Genomic DNA, 19,398 nt, shown 5'->3' on the forward strand with positions numbered 1-19,398 from the left:
GTTGATTTTTTTTTTCTTTCAGTACATGTGCCTTCCCTGTTTGTTTGTATATCTCTGCCTATGCAGTGCTCTGTCTGTCTGTGTGTTATGGATCTTGAAAAAAATAAGTTATAAGGACAGTTGTTCATGTTAATTGCAGTCTCAATTGTTAAAAAAATATTTTAAAAGGAGCATCCCACATGAAAATATAACGATCTCATTAACTGACAGTGCATACCAATTTACAAATTTTATGTCCGTTTGAGGTTAAAAACAAAAAAAAGAAGTAACACTTTATATCCCCAGCGGGGAATTGAACTCATGTTTGTGAGGCAGAGAAAAGCTACTCAGTCTGAGAAGCAAATCTTAGCGCGCTACGCCACAGAAACTGTTATATGGTGTGTGAAGTTTTGTGGAAGTGTTCATTTGATCTTAGGAACTCGGACTTTACACATTCTACATTTTGTAACATTTATTACTAAAATATGAAAAAGTTTAAGTTTTAGCAATGTGTTTACACAGATTACTGTAGAAACGGAACACGCATGAAATGCATGTATTCCAAATAGCGATCTATTATTTCTATTCTAAAACTCCAGCAGTTCAGTCACTCCCAGATAATCAAACAAGCCATGAGCTGGGAAAACTTAGTGAACGTTCTGCGACAGTGGGGGATGGAATAGCCGGCTGCTCGCTGCTCCTCTTAATCCGCACATTTAGAAGACAAAAGAGAGGTGAGAACGGTTTTAAGGTGGGCCGGATCTATGAGTTTTTTCGTAGACTCTGGTAATTCTAGTGTTAATCGGCACATTTACAGGACAAAAGGCGCTGAGGGAGAGGTGCGAATGGATTTAAGGTGGGCCGGATCTACGAGTTTTTTCGTAGGCTCTGGTAATTCTAGTGTTAATCCATTATAGAAATATACCCATTTGCAATGCCAGGTACTTCGGCTAGTTAGAAATATAAAAATCTAATTATCTGGTTTCTCATATTGCCATTTTACAACATCAATCTATGTTATGAAACTGCTTTAATCATTACGGTATCTTGGGGAACCCCCTTTTCCTAAAGCATTGATGGAAATGCAGAAACCATCCTCAGATTAGACACCAATCTGTCAAAAGACACATTGACATTCAACAAGCCCACTGAGAGTTGCCAACTAACATTGTCTTTGGAACACAAAAGTAAGCCAGTGAAAATATTCAGGGGAAAGCTCAAAGAAACATATAAATTCTACAAAAGACACATAGAGTGCTAATGTAAAAGCACAAAGAACTGTACCACTGTGCTGACCAATGATAAAACATTCGGCAAATGCAGTGTAAAAAGTCAAATGTTAATGTAAGCCACAAGCATTTAAGATAAGAGTGAGTGAACTTTTTATCATTACTGTTTTCACTCATTGTGATTGGGTGCCTGGCTGTGTAGGGATAAAGGCACTGCCATGGTAGCAGGTCATAACTGCAAGACATCTTGGTCCACCTGAAATCTCGAGGCCAGAAGATTTTATAATTTTGCTCTTCTCTCTCACTAGATGGAGGGTCAGTCATCCATGGCACCTCTGGGTTTCGTGCCCTTTAGCATCAACAGGAAACATTACACATGATGACCATTACAGGAATCCACCCAGGTCACCTTCTTCTCTTGCTGTCCCTCTTCTTCTCATTTGTGCACTCAGGCCCTGATTAACAGTTTTCTGGGCTAACCAACCTATGGGGATCCCTGCCTTTCCACATTATGAAATAAAGGATGTCTGCTTTTGCCATTTTGGGATCACTATGGTAGTACCCTTGCCCTGGGAACCTGCTGTTAGGCCAGGCATTCGCTCATGCAGTCTACAACTGATTTATTACAAAAAGTGCTAATTAATTTGTGATGTAATCCTTTAACCAATTAATAATTCACTTTCATTTATTTAATGAATGAAATATGAATTTTGCAGCTGTGTACAGTGCTCACATTTAATTTCAAAATAATATAATATTGCAAAAATACTTTAATGAGAATTATATTGGCATATTTTCTTATTACAGGCAAGTGCATGACCAATGATTTATATTTTTCAACAAGATTCTTTTAATGAAATTGTGGTTTTCCATGAATACTATTGGGCAGCACGGTGGCGCAGTGGGTAGCGCTGCTGCCTCGCAGTTGGGAGATCTGGGGACCTGGGTTCGATTCCCGGGTCCTCCCTGCGTGGAGTTTGCATGTTCTCCCCGTGTCTGTGTGGGTTTCCTCCGGGCGTTCCGGTTTCCTCCCACATTCCTAAGACATGCAGGTTAGGTGGATTGGCGATTCTAAATTGGCCCTAGTGTGTGCTTGGTGTGTGGGTGTGTTTGTGTGTGTCCTGCGGTGGGTTGGCACCCTGCCCAGGATTGTTTCCTGCCTTGTGCCCTGTGTTGGCTGGGATTGGCTCCAGCTGAACCCCGTGACCCTGTGTTCGGATTCAGCGGGTTGGAAAATGGATGGATGGATGAATACTATTAAAGCAGAGTTATTCAATTTTCATTTTATTTTAATGCTTTGTGGTAGTGCTTCATAACAAAGATTAATTTGGGATTAACAATTTTTAAAATCCTTTAGATGTTTTAGGCTACATTTAAGGAAATTTACTTTACTTTTCTCTAAGCATATTAACATATAGTATTATACTATTATATTAACACTAGCTGTGCTACCTGTCTAAGATCTGAAATCTAAATCTAAATGTAATCTAAAATACAAGTCTAAGTAATCCGTGTAGACCACAGCATTAATGTTTTTTGTAATGCATCAAGTAATAAAATGCATTCCATTTGTCATTTAAACAGATGGTGCATCACAAACATATGTAGTAATAAAATGCATTACTACAAATGTTTGCAATGCACCATCTGCTGGAATGGCAAATGCAATGAATATGCCTCTGTTACATGCCATTTAGTAAGGAATATGTAAAAACAGTGTTAATCTATGTGATGCGTCATCTGCTGGAATGATGCATGCACTGCATTTTATTACTACAAATATTTGTAATGTGCCATCTGTTGGAAAGACTGAGACATGGCAATGGGATGGATACACAGATATAGAACAACTTCTCATTTTATTAAGGTGGACTAGTGAAACACATGGCCCTATGATCCTCAAATTAAACGAAAATAAAAACCGAGTTAAAGATAAAGAGCTGTTGATACTTCTTATGTTTTGTAAATAGTTACTTCTTTCAGTTCCTTTAGAAGCCCTAATGTATTTTGGCAACACATTCCTGTATTTTCAACATCAAAAAATAAAACGACATTGATGACACTGCTGATGCAGAAGTGGTCATTAAGGAAAACATCAATGTAAGGATGTAAAAGCAATGTATTCATATGGTTGGAATTCTACACTATTTTACAATCTTCCTGTTTGTTGCTGTGCATTTCTGTCCCTTTGGCGTTCCTGGGATTGTCTTGCATGCCTATGAGTCATCACCTAATAGACATGCTGCTCGACTGCTGTATATTCAGTATTACTTCTTGCTTGTAAATGTGGTTCACTTCCCACGACAGAAGCTGTAGACCTACTACTGCTGCACCACAGAGAGTATTTTAACCCATTGTTATCAGTGTGTGGTGTCTCACATGCACAGCTGCTGATCAGAAAGCTGTACAGCGGGTTGTGTTAAGAGCACAGAGGACTGTCAGGGTGCAGCTTCCAGCCCTGCAGGACATCTATAGCACACACACTGCCTCAGGAACACCGCCAGCATCTGCATGGATTCCACTCACTCATGCCATAGTCTATTTGAACTTCTCCCATCTGGCAAACACTACAGAGCCTTTCATGCATGGAACTCAAAGCTCAGAGACAGTTTTATCCAAAGAGCTACAGCATAAATGCACTCAATCATTCCATTAAGTGCTCCTGGTAGAGCACTTTGCACTACAAGTATATATATGTTGTACCTATGTTTTCATAACGTACAGTATATTTGAATGTTTTATTGTGCTATTTTTGTCATTGTATGGGAATTTTTTTTTTTTGTGGAGCAGTTGCACATTGAATCTCATTGTACTGTGTACAATGACAATAAAGGAACTCAATTCAATTCAATTCATCATCTTGTCTACTTATTCTTTCTCATTCTTCATCCCTTAATCACCTTTTGTGATTTGCTTGACAATTCTCTTCTTTTTTGTTTCTGCCATTATGTTGGCACTATCAACCAGGTTAATACTATCTAATTTTTTTGAATTTCTAAAACATATCAAATCATAAGCTTTCAATTAAGACCGAGATCAAGGTTAATTTTATATACCGTATATAATATAGTCTGATATACTGTGTAACAATGCTGCCATGCTTATGGGGATTAAATTAAACTGTGCAGTGATTGAAGCAGCGTCTATTTCCTCCTTAGATCTGACTCAGCCAATTAAGCTCTCCCCAGGTCACTACCCAGGTGGCCTGATGACTAATGTTGGAGAATGGACTACTTAAAACGCAAGACTTCAAAGTGCAATACTGGCAGCTTTTGTGTTTTTGAATTTTTTTTAAAGTGGATTTTCCCAGGTGGGACCCCACCTCTTTTGTGCTGTGATACTGCAGCACAGAAAATGACAAGAGTGGGTGCAGGCCTCACAATTTCCTAAACCAGACTAGTAATAACCTGATCTCAGACCCAAAAGTAGACTTGATCCCAAACTCAACAGGCAGGCTTCAACTGTCCAACAATGAGGCCCAGACTTTTAAAGTTAAAAAGTATACTTTCAATTTCCAAAATCTAAAAGAATGTTCTTGAAAGAAGAAAACCATAAAAACCTCTGTCTTAAATGACACAAAGAAGAATCATTACCAAAGAAGAGTTTATTCATAAAAAATGTAAAAAGAGAACAAAAATGGAAATAGGCAAAATAGAGGCAAATAGGATCTTCCTAAAAAGGTCCTCCAAAGCAAACAAGTCCAGTGGCAAAATCCATTAGTAGTAGGAAAAATGAACAAAAACCAGAAAATCAAATACAATCCTCACATAAAGATCCTAACACTCCAACACTCAATAAACCTCTGAGGACCTCAACACCTCCACCCGAATATAAAGGTGGAGGGCTTTCCCTTAATACTGAAGTCATGCTGCCCCAGCCCACTGGAACTCTATTTTAGGGGACATGGCACAAAATCAAACATTTATATAACATGTAAAATAAAACATAAGAATACTCAGGACAGAAACACATGCAAAATAAAGACATTTAAATAACAAGAAAATGAATCCAATAAATGAAACTACAGTATATTTGATCCATTCAAGTTTAATTATTAAAATGGTTATTGGCGCACTGAAAACAGTACTTAATGTACTAATAATAAATATTAGTACTAGAAAATAGAACAAGTATTTAATTCTGCATTCGAAGTTGAGAAACTGACCTTCTAATGGCGAACAAAGAGTCTCTGCCACATCCTTCTGAAAAGTCCTATAGGCCTTTCGAATGCCTTGGATAAGATCTTCAGTGTATTTGATTTGGAAGCTGTACATGCTTCTGTGGAACTCGAGCTCAGCTTCTAATGCTTGCACCTTGGTTTTAAAACACAACACAAAGCAACAAGTTGTTAAATATAACTACTATCCAAAGGAACACTAAGAAAACAACTAAACACAAGTAATCTAAAAACGTTTTACACAAATATATTTTAAAAGTAATTATAATATACATGTTTAGCTTGTGTGGTATGAGAGAGTTGCAGTTTACTAGCAAACTTATAGAGCAAATCCACAGAATTAGCTTGCTCAAGCTTATAAAACATACAATTTGTCCCTTTATAATTCTAGTAAATCAACATAATCAGAATTTCAGGCTTTTATACTGAGTGGTCCTTAAAATGCAGCCCTTCACCCCAGTCTGCACTACAATCAATCACAGATATTTTCACGGGTAATAATTATACATATAAAAGCCCACCTTTGTGAGAATATAGATTTTTTGGCAACTATTGTAGCCACATTATTTCTAACATTTCAATGAATGTGGGATGCATTAGCGCTAATCGTTGAAGAACAACAGAATATAAACAAAAATAAAGTAACCTCCAGGCATTTTAAAGGAATTCTCCGCCCCAATATTGTATTTTTATTATATGTTACTTGTCCCATGTAGTTTGTAATGATGGTCGAGAAAAGGTTTCAGTCTCTTGTTTTCCTGGAGAATCAAGGTAACAAACTTTCTAATGGAATGGGTGTCTACTGAGACCAAAGCTAGACCACAGTAGACAATATCAAAAATATCCATGAAAAAACGTCACAAGACTCATGTCACATGTCAATTCTTCCAGTTTGTTTTGTCTTGTTAGAGTAATATGTTACTCTACTTTCCCTTTTTGTATTATTAATGTGTAGCCTTTGTGAGAAAGCCTCAAATCTCACAGACTTTTTACTGTTTATAAGGTATTGTACCATATAACTTCTCCCCTCCTTCCCTTCTACATATATAACCTCAGGCAATTAGGTGTAATAAAAGACAAGCAGGAGTTAAGTTACACTTGAAAAAATGTATTACTGATAATATTCATAAATAATATCAATATGCAACGTACAAGTGAATACTGGCAACCATACAACCTGATAAATGCTGTTGTGTAGTTTTAGGCGGCACACAGACTTGTAGATTACTTTAAATGTCTCTAGTTAAGGCATCATTTTGGTCAGCTTTTTTCAGAACAGGCTGCATGCCTGTCTCAATATGGCTGCCGAGTTGTGCTCCTCATGGCAATGGTGAAACAGAGAGATGCTTCTTCATTAGTTGGTATGAGAGAGAGGGAGGGGTAAAGTAAGCTTATTTATAGATTTTCTGTCCAAACCCTACAGCCAATAGGGCATCATGGTACTTAATGGCTTCAGGCAACTTTAGACCAATGGGGCACTCAATAGCTTTTACATCTGCCCCCAAAACCATTTGTTCAGCTGATGCTTGCCAGCTAGGTAGTCTGGCCTTTCTGTGGGGGTTGACTGAGAGAGTCCTGCAGAGAATCACTTGCCAAACTTGTCTGAGGCAATTTCCCCAAACCTCTTCTAATATTGCAAAGAGACTCAGTCCCAACTGGGATGGGGGGGGGGGGGGATTGGGTCTGGTTCTTAACCATCAAACCATTACTGTTCTTATCAATGATAGACATTAGTGTTATAAGTTACAAATAAAGACATACAAAATATTTATCAGCTTATATGCAAAATGTCACACCACAACACAGTTGTATGCCCACAACGTGCAACATACAGATATATATTGTATGCTAAAATATTGTTAAATAAATACTTCTGGAAAATCAGTGCAATGCAAGCAGAACAAACACATTCACATTGGACTGACTTTTTGAATTGCACACAGAACACTAGACCTGTGAATGAGGGGGTGAGGCAGGTCTTCAGTTCAAAAGCTCGGTCCTATGAAAATGTGTTTTTTCTCTGCCGTGTATGGCCAAAAGTATGTGGACATCCCATTCCAAAAACATGACTATGACAATGGAGTTGCATCCGGCCTTTGTGGCAATAACATCCTCCACTCATCTGAGAATCATTTTCACATGATTTTAGAAAGTGTTGTCTGGGAATTTGTGCCCATTCACCCAAAAGAGCATTTGTGTGGTCAGGTGATGTTTTTTCGACAAGAAGACCTGGCTTGTAATTGGCATTCTAGTTCATCCCAATGGTGTTCAAACAGGGTTGATGTCAGGGCACTGTGTAGTTCACTCAATTTCTTCCATGTCTTTATAGGCCTAGCTTTGTGTGTAGGGGCCCAGTCCTGCTTTAACAGAAAATGGGCCGTCCTCAAACTGTTGGCACAAAATTGGAAGACTACAATTTTCTAAAATGTTGTTATATGCTGCAGAATTAACAATACCCTTTACTGGAGCCAAGCGACCTAGCCTAATCCATTACAAAAAGCCCCTGGCCATTACCTATTGTTCCTCCATCAAACTTTACAGTACACACTATGCAGTCCAGAAAGTAGCATTCACCTGGCATATGTCAAGTCCAGATATGCCCATTGAACACACACCAGATTCACTAAAAAGGAGGAAAATTAAAAAGAAAGAAAACTTGGCAGTCCCAGTCGCAGTGAGGTATTATACAGGTGTATTGCTGTTGGTATAAAGGAGTCTCTGTAGTGTTTCTTGACATATTGTTGCTGAATAATTCTTTGGCTGAAGAGACTGTTCTGCCCTTTCTTATACAGTTCCTCTGTGTAATGAGACCAGTTCCACTTTGTGTCTGAGCTGATGTTGCTCCCTGATGCTTCCACTTCACAATTAGAGCTGTTACGTGTCTCTGACTCTGCTTTGGATGGGTTCTCCTCTTATTTGTCAAATAGGAGTTTCTCAGTTGGTGTGGCTGGCTTTTCATTTGACTCTGCTCCTTTGACATGTGGAGTGCCACAGGGCTCGGTTCTTGGACCTATACTTTTCTCTTTATATATTCTTCCCCTATCACAGATTCTTAACTCCGTCAAGGACATCTCGTATCATCTATATGCAGATGATATACAGCTTTATTTTTCATTTAAGCCTAACCAAATTAATACTTTGGTCACTTTGCTTGATTGTCTGTCTCAGGTTAACGACTGGCTCAGTAGTAATAACCTGCAGTTGAATTCAGAAAAAACTGAGGTACTAATTGTTGCTCCTCCTGTTCTTCATTCTGAGATCAGTTTAAAATTATCTTCTGTCTCTCCTGTTATTAAGTTGAGTCTATGTAACCTTGGGGTTATTTTTGACCAGTCCCTGACAATATGTAAGGTCAGTCAGCCGCTTGTGTTCTTTCATTTAAGAAATCTCTCAAAACTAAGAAATGTTGTTTCAAACTCAGAATTAGAGATGCTTGTTCATTCTGTTATTTCCTCACTGCTTGATTATCGTAATGCTCTCTGACACAGAAGCGCAGAAATTTCAGATAGTCAATGAATGTCTGCCACAAAGTCACATAATGACTTGTGGCAAAGGAGTCATCCTATGACAGTGCCATGTTTAAAGTCACTGAGCCGATCAGTACAACCCACTCTACTGCCAATGTTCGTCAATGAAGATTACTTGGATATGCTCTTGACTTTATGAACCTGTCAACAATGGGGGTGACTGAAACACCTGAACTCAATCATCTGGAGGTGTTTCCACATACCATTGGCCACATAGTGTATTCATTTAACAATATTTTTTTTATCAAAAATGCATATATCTGCAGGTTTGAAGTATACAGCTGAGTGAGATGACATATGGATTACACAATATGAGTTTGCTTTGCCTCTAGTTTGGAGAAAGTGTTTGCGAATATCGCCAAACACGGTGGAATGCATTGAAGTCAATGGGGAAGGACTAACTGAAATAGATGTGACCGGATTATTATGGTGCAGCTACCTTTAAAGTTTTCCTGAGCTGTGTGGCAACAGTGCTAACCACTGCACCACAGTGCCATGAGATCAAAGAAGAAGGAACGCAATCATATATTTTGTCAAAACAAAGCGAAAATGGCAGAATCGTATAGGTCTTTTAAAGGCAGAAAATTCAAAGTGGCGTGTCATGATTGAAGCTCACTGTATTTTTTGAAGTCATGCTGAAGGCTCTCCAAACTGTCTGTGCTGATGCTTTGAACATTTTCTTCTATCAAAAAGATAGAAACGTCTTGTAAATACTAATAAATCTTTCATTATAATTACTATTTCATAGAGTTTTCTGTATTTTGTATCTCCACGTGGCTAATTATGCATGCATAAGGCGCACACCTCCTTCTCTTATACTAACGTGGAACTTGAAGATCAACCTGCATATCTGGTGACAAGCAAAGATAACACATTATTTATGCTGTATGTGTTTCACAAAAATAAAATTTTGAGAACCTGCAGTATTTACCTATCTGTTCTACCACTAACTAAGTCTCACAGAATCTGCAATGCAAATGATCAGCATTATACACCCAGGGGGTCCCATCCAGTGTTGGCTGTCACAGCTCTGGGGGATGTTGTGCTGGCCTCACAAAGCATTATGAGGTGCTGGGGAAAAATTTGTCTTAAATTGGCCGAATTATCAGTAAATAATTTGACAAACCAGGGTGAACACTACCACAGCCAATTTGTTGTGAATAACACTTTGGTGAAATTCACTGATCAACACTAAACATGAGTAACGTAACATTTTTTATGAACAATTGTACATTGTTCACTGTGGTGTAGCATTAGTCTCCATAGACGCTCATTCTCTAGTAAAGTTTCTTATTACTGTTCTCCATGAAAACATGAGATTAAACATTTTTCTCAGCCATCACTACAAACCTCATGGGGTAAGTAATATAAAAAAACACAGCATTTTGGATGGAGTAATCTTATACAGTGGGATACAGCTAGTCTACGGATATTATCAGATCAGTACATTATAATGTAATAGTAACATTGACTGAGATGTTTAAATGGAGCCCAGGGAAAACTGTACATATTTGGTTATGACAAGCAGCATAACAATGCACAAAATTATAATTATGGCAAAACATAAGGGGACTCTAAATGCAAAAAGAAGGCGTAGATCTACTCTTTTACCTAAAAAATGGGGACTGCACTTATTTAAAATAATCTCTTCTCCGTGTTTGTAAATCAGCATTTGTTAATTTTTGCTTGTCCTAATTTATCTTTGCACAATAAAGCAAATTTTCCAAATTACAACGATATAAGCCCTGACCTTTTTAATTTTAGACACTACAACATCCCTCCATTCCCTTTAATTCAATTCATGCTGTCATGGTTTCCTCAGCACCACTTCTTGGTTTTCTCTGGAAGTGTGAATTGCTACCTGCTGAGAGCATTTTTCTAGCAGCTTTAGAATGTCTCTTTATCCTCTTTCTACAAAGTCACTGTTGTTTCTAAAAGCCCCAGATTCTGGCCATACCTCTTAAAGGATCATCCCTAAAAAGCCTAATTGGGGATTAATTCAACACTAGTGTTTAGTAATCTCAATTTGTGAACACTGTGTACACGTGGTAAATCAATAAAACATTTTTCCCCATTAAAGATCTGCAATAGGTAAACTGAGGAGGGGATGACCAGCACTTTTTCAAAAGCATGCATGCAGTCAGTTTTTTTTTATATCATATATAGAATGTGACGATGATGCATTTGATACACTAAACAATAATTCAAGCCCATTCCTAATATTAATTAGATAAATATCAAAGCAGAGTTTTTGTGTGCTGTATATGGTTAAAGTTTAAAAACATACCCACTCTCACATTCATTTCTTACACAAATTCTTTGATTACAGTAAGAATGCTTTTATTGTGTGTTATCTATAACACCTCCATCTGTTTCACATTTGACAAAATTGATGTCTTTGGCGATAAATCATTCAGGGCAACGCTTCTGGTATCTCTTAAGCCATCCTCCCCGATATGATAAGAGATGAGATATGAACCCAGCTCATTTGGATTACAAGTAATCATCTCTGCCACTTTGCTAAAGGAAATGCCCATCACCCAGTGATATACAGTATACCCCCAAAATTCCCGGGGGTTACTTTCCTAGAGCACCCGTGTATTGTGAAAAACCACAAATTATGGATGTGGTTAAAAAAAATGCCTATTTTTATAGTTTAAACCCTAAATATGCCCCCAAAACATTTTAATTTAATTTCAACCTCAACTTAATACATTACCTAAAAAAAAGACTGTAAAAGTAAACCTGTATACTGTACAGTACTGTACTAATATGTCACCCGCAGTGCTAGAATGTAAAATGCCGATGTTACTGCTATATGTACTGTAGAGAAAAGCCAAGAAAAATGACACCTTTATTTGGCTAACTAAAAAAATTACAATATGCAAGCTTTCGAGGCAACTTAGGCCCCTTCTTCAGGCAAGATGTAAAAAGAGCTGGCTGCTCAACGAATGTACGGCATGGACTGATTGGCTCCGGTGTGCTGGTAAATTGCACTGGGAACCAACAATAGCTGGTTGCGGCGTTCAATGAATGTACGTCGCTGAATGTACTCGGCTCCCACGTGCTGGCAAATGGCACTGGGAAATGACTATAGCCGGTTGCGGCAGTTTAACGATTAAGAAGAGCAAAACGGAAAACACGAGAACACTCAGCTGGAGGTGTGTCACAGAGCAGCCATCAATCAGCAGCAAGGAGAAATGAATAACGCTGTAGCGGTCCTGTGCTGCTAAGATTCACACCGTCGAGAAGATGGTGATTTATTTATTTTTATGGTGGAGATTCCAGGGACACAACCAGCCTTGACCCGACTCGCACACACTCACAAACAGAGACAAAAACAAAGCAAACCGGTAATCAAACAGCAAATAAAGAATGTAATGAAAACAACGATACCACCACTGTTCCCCTTACGGCGATTATACATTAAATACAACAAAGCACCAACAAAACACACACAGTAAAGTCCATGAAAAACGGCAACGGATGAAATGTAATGATGAAGATAGATAGTCCAGAGATCCGCACGTTGAATGGGAATGTAAAGATAGTCCTACTAGTAGTTCCTGAAATGATGAAGACAGGTGGACAGGTTCAGAAGTGCTCCTTTCTTCGCAGGATGGCAATGAATCCATTTACAGTCCTCATGTACACAGGCAGACAGCAGACAATCCAGACCCCAACCATGAAACGATCCAGGACAAAACGAGTAAGTACAGGTAACCCAACAGAATGCAGACAGAGAGACAGGAACTTGAAACACAAATTACAAAAACTTTTTTTTTCTTTTGATCACCGGCCCCCTTTTTAAAAGCCGCGCTGACATCCTTTGACACCAATAGCCCCTTCACCCTCAGCAGAAGACCAATCAGAGCCTCTGCAGGGACTGCTGGGAGTTACAGTTTCAAATTCTAGTAGAGTACAACGCTCTCAGATTGGCTACTTTCACAATCCCAAGCTGCTTTTTGCTCTACGGATGCTTCCTGTTCTCTCTACAGTACAGTATTGCCACGAAAAAAGCCATAAAAAATTGCGGAGGATATTTGCGGTTTCCGCTAACAATTATTAGTAAGGTTCTAAGGAAAAATCTGCGAATGACTGAGGCCGTGAACCCGGAACCGCGTCTTTGCGGGGGTCTACTGTATTGGCTTCTTAGCATGATGGCACATCTCTTGCACAGCAGTTAGCCTCTGTCAGCCTGCATGCACACTGTCAGTTACATTTGTCACAAACTCGGATGAGCCTCTAATGTAACTAGTGAGGAATCACAAAGCGCGACATTCTCAGCCTCTCTCAAGCCATCATCCCCAAAGATGACAAAGGAGAGATGTGAACCCAGGATGGTGGGATTCCAAGGTGTCAACTTCTATCACTGTGCTGAAGGAAATCTCCATCAGCCAGCAGCAGACTTGGCTATTTGGTTATGATGACATGACTGTTGCATAGCAGTGAGCCTCATTCAGCATGTGCCTGCATCAATGGTTACAGCTGACTGTTGCTAAGTTTATATTATAATACCATATTACATAAATGATTAACATACTACCCATCCATCAATTTATCTTTGGCTCTGCCTAATCCAATACAGGGTTGGCAGCATAGGGTGCAAGGCTGAAAGTATGCCATCAGTGTGCCATCAGTTGACAAATGATCATTTTTTTGGCATTTCTTCAGCAACAAAAAACACTTTCCACTGTTAATGACGAAAACCTCTTTCACCTCACTGATGATGTCACCAAAACAACAATGAAAATATGGTGGTGATCACACTGTGCGTTATCCCCTTATGGATAAAAACAACCCCAAGATTCTTTAGTGTTAGTCCCAATGTTACAGTTTTGATCTGGTTTTTGATTTTTACTTTGCCTTTAACTCCTTAATATTGTTTTGTCCATTGATTTTGGTGGCCTAGCTATTTTTGAGACCTATTGAGTATATTTACATGCCCACACAAAACCGGGACAATTTGAATAATTCAGTAAAAAACTTGATCTTTTAAAAACCTCTGTTTACAAGAACACATCCTCTTATGGAGTTCCCACTTGGCAAAACACTCCAACATCATAAACTGTGTAAAAACGAGTTAAATGTCATCATTGGTGGCTGTGATTCCGAAAACAAGCAAGGAGCCTGTGTTTTTCGAGCATTGTGGGGAATGCTGCTTTTAAAAGTAACTTAGTTACGTATATTTCTCATTAATTACAAAGAAAAAAAGTACCTAAATATGTCATATAGTTTCTTCTTATACAATGTAATGTGTTACAAAAAGTGCATTACCTTTGTGTTACTTTTTCTTCTTTTGTATGAAAAGCTGCACATTTAAATGGCCAGAATTTTTTATTAAATCCTAAATTCATACATGAACCTTCAACAAACTGACCAGAAACACATCCAATTGTGATGATTTTCTTGTGCTTTATAAATATGTTTAGTCCTTTATGTGCTGTGAAGTAAATAATATCCATCCCCTTTAAACAACCTTGACCTAAGCCCCTGAAACGTCCCGGTATGAACATTGGCCGCTAAGCTACCTGATCATACTGATTCAATATATCTATAGCAAAGAGCTGGATTAAAACTAAACTAACACTTTATGAATACAGTTCATGTTGCTAGACTGCATGCAGCACACTCTTTTTCTGTTTGAATGTGCAATTCATTCCTCCAAAGGAGTAACATACTGGTATGTTTGCTATTTGCCTTATACCCAGTGCTGCTGGGATGATAATATCACACTTATTTTTACTTCAGTACAATAAGTATGGAGTTAGGTTACTCCTTAAAGTAATCAGAGAATGTACCACGTGTTACTTTTAACGTGTTTCCCTATCACTGCTATGAAGATTTCACCTACAGAGTTTAGCACTGTATGTTCAGCTTGTCAATATAAATGGATCAATTTCTGAAATATCAAGACAGATTATGTCAACCAGGAGAAGGAATAATGCAACTGCCTAAGCATTTGCCTCTGGAAATTTATCTTTGTGAAAGCCTTTCTACCTGCGGCTGTTAGAGTTATAAGCAAAGCTAGCACATTTGCAGGCTACCAGAGTGCAACAGACATGTGCAGAGTACAAAATCTGTAACAGTAACTTGGTTAAGGGTTTACATGACCAAATAAACATCTTACTTGTAGAGACATCTACATGTGTTAACATAGTTTCTCAGAGGCGAATTATTGGATGTATTATCTGTTCTGTGAGTCTGTATCTTTGTTTTCATGTTGCTGTATGCATCGGAATTTCACCATGCGGTTAACAAAGTGAATCTAATCTAATCTAATCTAATCTAATCTAATCTAATCTAATCTAATCTAATCTAATCTAATCTAATCCAGATTACAGGTATACATGGTATTTTTGAAACCAGGTTTTTTTGAAAAACCAAGTCATTAAAGTGCACGTAAATACACTCATTGTGTCTCAAAACAACAGACCCTCAAGTTACAACTCTGGGTGTCTGAATCACTTTCACAGTTCTAATTGATATCCCATACATGAATATTCCAAAATTATACTAAAAGAATTAACTATATAAACTGTATGTACTTGTGATTTCTGACTTTGTAGGTCAAGGCATTTATGAACCAATCAAATCAGACCTTCTAATTTTTCTGTTTGTTCATAGTTAATACCTCACTCGGTGGGGGTCTATTTCTTTTTTAAGAAACAGTTTATTTTTGCGGAAGGCATATAGAAGGAACTGGAGATGTAGGAAGTGTGTCAAGGTAAGTACTGAAGTGCAAAAAAAAAAATAGCAGTATGTACGGCCATGGTTAAAGGAAAAAAAATGAACAACTTGAAAGGACTAAGCTTAAAATGAGATTGTAAAACAGTCAAGAAAGGTGAATAACAAAGTGAATTAATCAACTACATAAAGGGCCCTATCAGAGGACTTTTTAAATAGAAAAGTCAATTAAGTCACAATAAGCACCAAGTGACAGCGGAGCATTACCATAACCAAGCAACGACAAGCAGGGAATGGGATTTCAGCCAAGTGCAAGCTTTAGGCTAATTTTTCTGTCACGAAGGACTTCAAAAAAGATCTTTAAAGCCTACCTATTGTGAACGCTGTAAGAAAGAGAAACGTCAAAAAGGTTTGGGATGCAAAAGGCAATCGTGTTTGATGATGATAAATGTCAAAAAGTGTTCTGGAGATATGTGTGCCTTGCTCAGTGAGTTTAGTCAAAGAGATGGTGTTCTCCTGGGACTATGCTGAGGTCTTCCTCGTTGACAGAGAAAGTTCTCATATCTTTTCCCTGTGTAGCCTTCAGAAGAGATATACTTTATGTATTGTCCTACATGTAAGGTTGGTGTAAATACCATAAATCTTCTATTGATTATCAGTTAGGTAGATGGTGATACACAAAGGGGCCAATGCTCCAACTGTTTAATTCAAATGGAAATAAAACAATTGGATGTTCAAATCCCACACATTATTTAACACAGACCTGGTATCAAAACTGATTTTTTACATTTTTGCCTGAATTGCTATTTGCCAATGTAAGAACTGCCTGAAAAACAATTTTATTGGTTTTATTATCTTGCTATCTAGTGCTTTGGATCCAAAAGCCATAGTATAAACTATGACTGGATATGCATTTAAATGAGATGTTTACTTTTTAATATAATTTGAACTGTAATGCTGAAGTACTGCCAAGTGTTAATTATCACAAGCTGGCAAACAAGCAGCTAAGTGCAGTCTGTAGGTTGGAAAGGTATCTGTTTGTCTTTATTGCATTACAATACTAAGTGAAAAATGAGGAGAAACTCATCTATATATTCATTGTTCTGTAAGTGGGCAATTAAACACTCTGTTTTTTTGAGTAAGGATTATAACAAAGACAAACAAATGTTCACAACTAAGCAGAGACCAATCAGTTCACATTGCTAATTTGGTTAGCTACACTCAAAATATATCTTCCAATTAGTTTCTAACCACAACACCTTCCACTTTGCTCTGAATTTGGAGTATTTACTGATTGAAAATGTGTTGCTCTGCTAAGACATCTCGAATACACTTAATAATAATAATAATAAATTTTATTTATATTGCACTTTATATTTTAGCAATCCCAAAGTGCTACAGAGTAAAAATAGAATAATAAAATAAAAAAAAAGAACAGAAGAGTCTATAAAATACTTTAACAAAATGACTTTCTAAAAAGATGAGTTTTTAGGTTTCGCTTAAAGGCCTCAGTCGACTGTGGGGCTCTCAGGTAATCAGGGAGGGCATTCCACAGCCTCGGCGCCACCGATGAAAACGCCCTGTCACCCATGCTGCTGAGCTTAGTTCTGGGGACTTGAAGCACTTCTTAAGCTGCTTCTATTTAAGAAGTATCTGGATGAGATCTTGAGACAATTCAGCTCTTAGCTAAACAAACGAGCCTGCTAGACTAACGGCCTCCTGTTGTTTATCAGATTTCTTACGTTTTTTTTATTATTTTCACTGCTTGAAATCTGGAGTTAAAGCCTGTACTAGAGTTCAACACATTTCTTCTGCTAGGACATGGGGGAAAGGTGATTGAACGTTTACTCGCAGGAAGAACCTCAGAAATGTGGAATACATCACAAAGCAGTGTAGCAGACAGTATTCATTTTGGGACATTTGAGTTGTTTTGCACAAATAATGTGAACAAAAATTAATAAACTATGTTGGCCTGTATAGCCTGTTGATGCTGAAATTATTCATATGTTCTGGCCAAGATTAATACATTACAGTGTACTGATCTCACAGAGTAGTTGACGCACGCACATAGCTACTTTGGTCTTACTAGTTATAAATATTTTGTTCGGTGCCTAGAACATCACACAATGTTCAGAATCAATCTGATTAATGACTTACAGGCAGAACATAATGCTCCAATGCCAAGTCTCTTCAAACTACTGGAAAAATCTTACAAGGACATTTGTCTATTTTAAATTCCATCCAGGCAAACTGCTCAATTCTCAATTCTACCTGGGACAATTCATGTGTCATTTTGTATATGCTAGTTTAATTAGTTGTACTTAATTTGAACCATATTGGTGTTTGTGTGTGAGTGGGTCCAGGGATGGCCATCCATGTCTTATGCCAGTCACAAATACTCACTCTACCTGCTTTTTAATTCCAGATGGCTTCTTTTTAAGAGGATTGTTAATTTGCTACAAAGTGGGTGCTAAAAAAAAACAGACCGGGGCCTCATTTATAAAGCTAACGTAGGCTCAAATGTAAGTATGCAACTTCCCACGCAAATGTCAAGGTTTATAAAAGAAAATTTGATGAGGGAACATGCATATATTTATGGCAACTCTGACCCATGCATACTGTACACATTTCAGAGAAACTGGGAAATTACATCACCCTTGATGAAGCAGGGAAATGAAGCCAGATCAGCTAAATGACACATAATAATTCATATCACCAAGCCGTGAGAGTGGATACCAGCTCAGCTGCTGGCACCTTACATCTTTCCCATACCCTCAATGTGCAGAGGAAAGGTGTTATAATGCCCCACATGATGTTGCACTCTCAGGTGCGGAGTGCAACTGGATGCTCTTGAATGCAGGTGGCAGGGTATCAATGTCTCAGGATGAAGAGGCTCTTCTATCAGCCAATAAAGTTGGCTGATGATCACCTGCAGTATCATGACTGCATATATATGAGGTTGAATGGCATACTCCATATATGGATGTTTCAGGGTGGCATTTGGGGTATGTTCACAAACGCATATATTTACAATATAATTGTGATTTATAAAGGGTAAATTGCATTGAAATGTGCCTACACCAGGTTTTATAAATATGATATTTGGATTTTACTGTTTTTTGGCATGTGCATATTTTCACACTCAAATCCATGCAAACTTTAATACAATTAGGTATTTGGACACTGACACAGTTTTTGTAATTTTGGCTCTGTACATCACCACAATGGATATAATATAAAGTCATCATTATGAGACTGAAGTGTAGACTTTCAGCTTCAATTTAAAGGGTTCACTATAAATGTTGTATGAGCCATTTAGAAATGACAGCATAGCCCTCCATTTCCAGGGGATCAAAAGTATTAGGACATTTAACTGACAAGCTGTTCCATAGCCAGGTGTGAGCAGGTCCCCCTATTAAGCAGAAAAAAGGTCTGGAATTGATAGCAAGCATGGAATTTGCATTTGGAAGCTGTTGCTGTTAATTCTCAATATGAGGTCCAAAGAGCTGTCCGTGCAAGTAACAACAGGCCATCATCAGGCAAAGAGAACAAAACAAACCCTTTAGAGAGGCAGCAAAGACACCAGGAGTGATCCAATCAACCATCTGGCATATTTCTATTTTCTCCCATGATGCCATATTTTTTCCTGTAAGGAAATGCTATTCAGAATAATTTTGTTTGCAGTTCCTAGGCTGTGCTACAGGCAACATCAGAGGTCATCACTAAAGTGATGTTTGGTGTCATGGGGTGTAATGTTCGCGTCAAGGGGTCACTCCATCTTGGGGATATAAAAAGACAA

The 19,398-nt window shown here is 38.0% G+C and overlaps 1 protein-coding gene across 1 annotated transcript in view; it reads right to left on the bottom strand.

The window, feature by feature from the left end:
* The window catches only part of LOC114654898 (uncharacterized), a 352,238-nt gene that overhangs the window by 40,952 nt on the left and 291,888 nt on the right, over positions 1-19,398 (bottom strand). The window contains exon 9 of the mRNA XM_028805743.2: positions 5,374-5,521. Coding sequence (XP_028661576.1) covers positions 5,374-5,521 — 148 coding nt within the window. The remainder of the gene's footprint in view (positions 1-5,373; positions 5,522-19,398) is intronic.

Source organism: Erpetoichthys calabaricus, chromosome 7 (genome assembly GCF_900747795.2).
Source record: "Erpetoichthys calabaricus chromosome 7, fErpCal1.3, whole genome shotgun sequence".
NCBI lineage: Eukaryota > Metazoa > Chordata > Cladistia > Polypteriformes > Polypteridae > Erpetoichthys > Erpetoichthys calabaricus.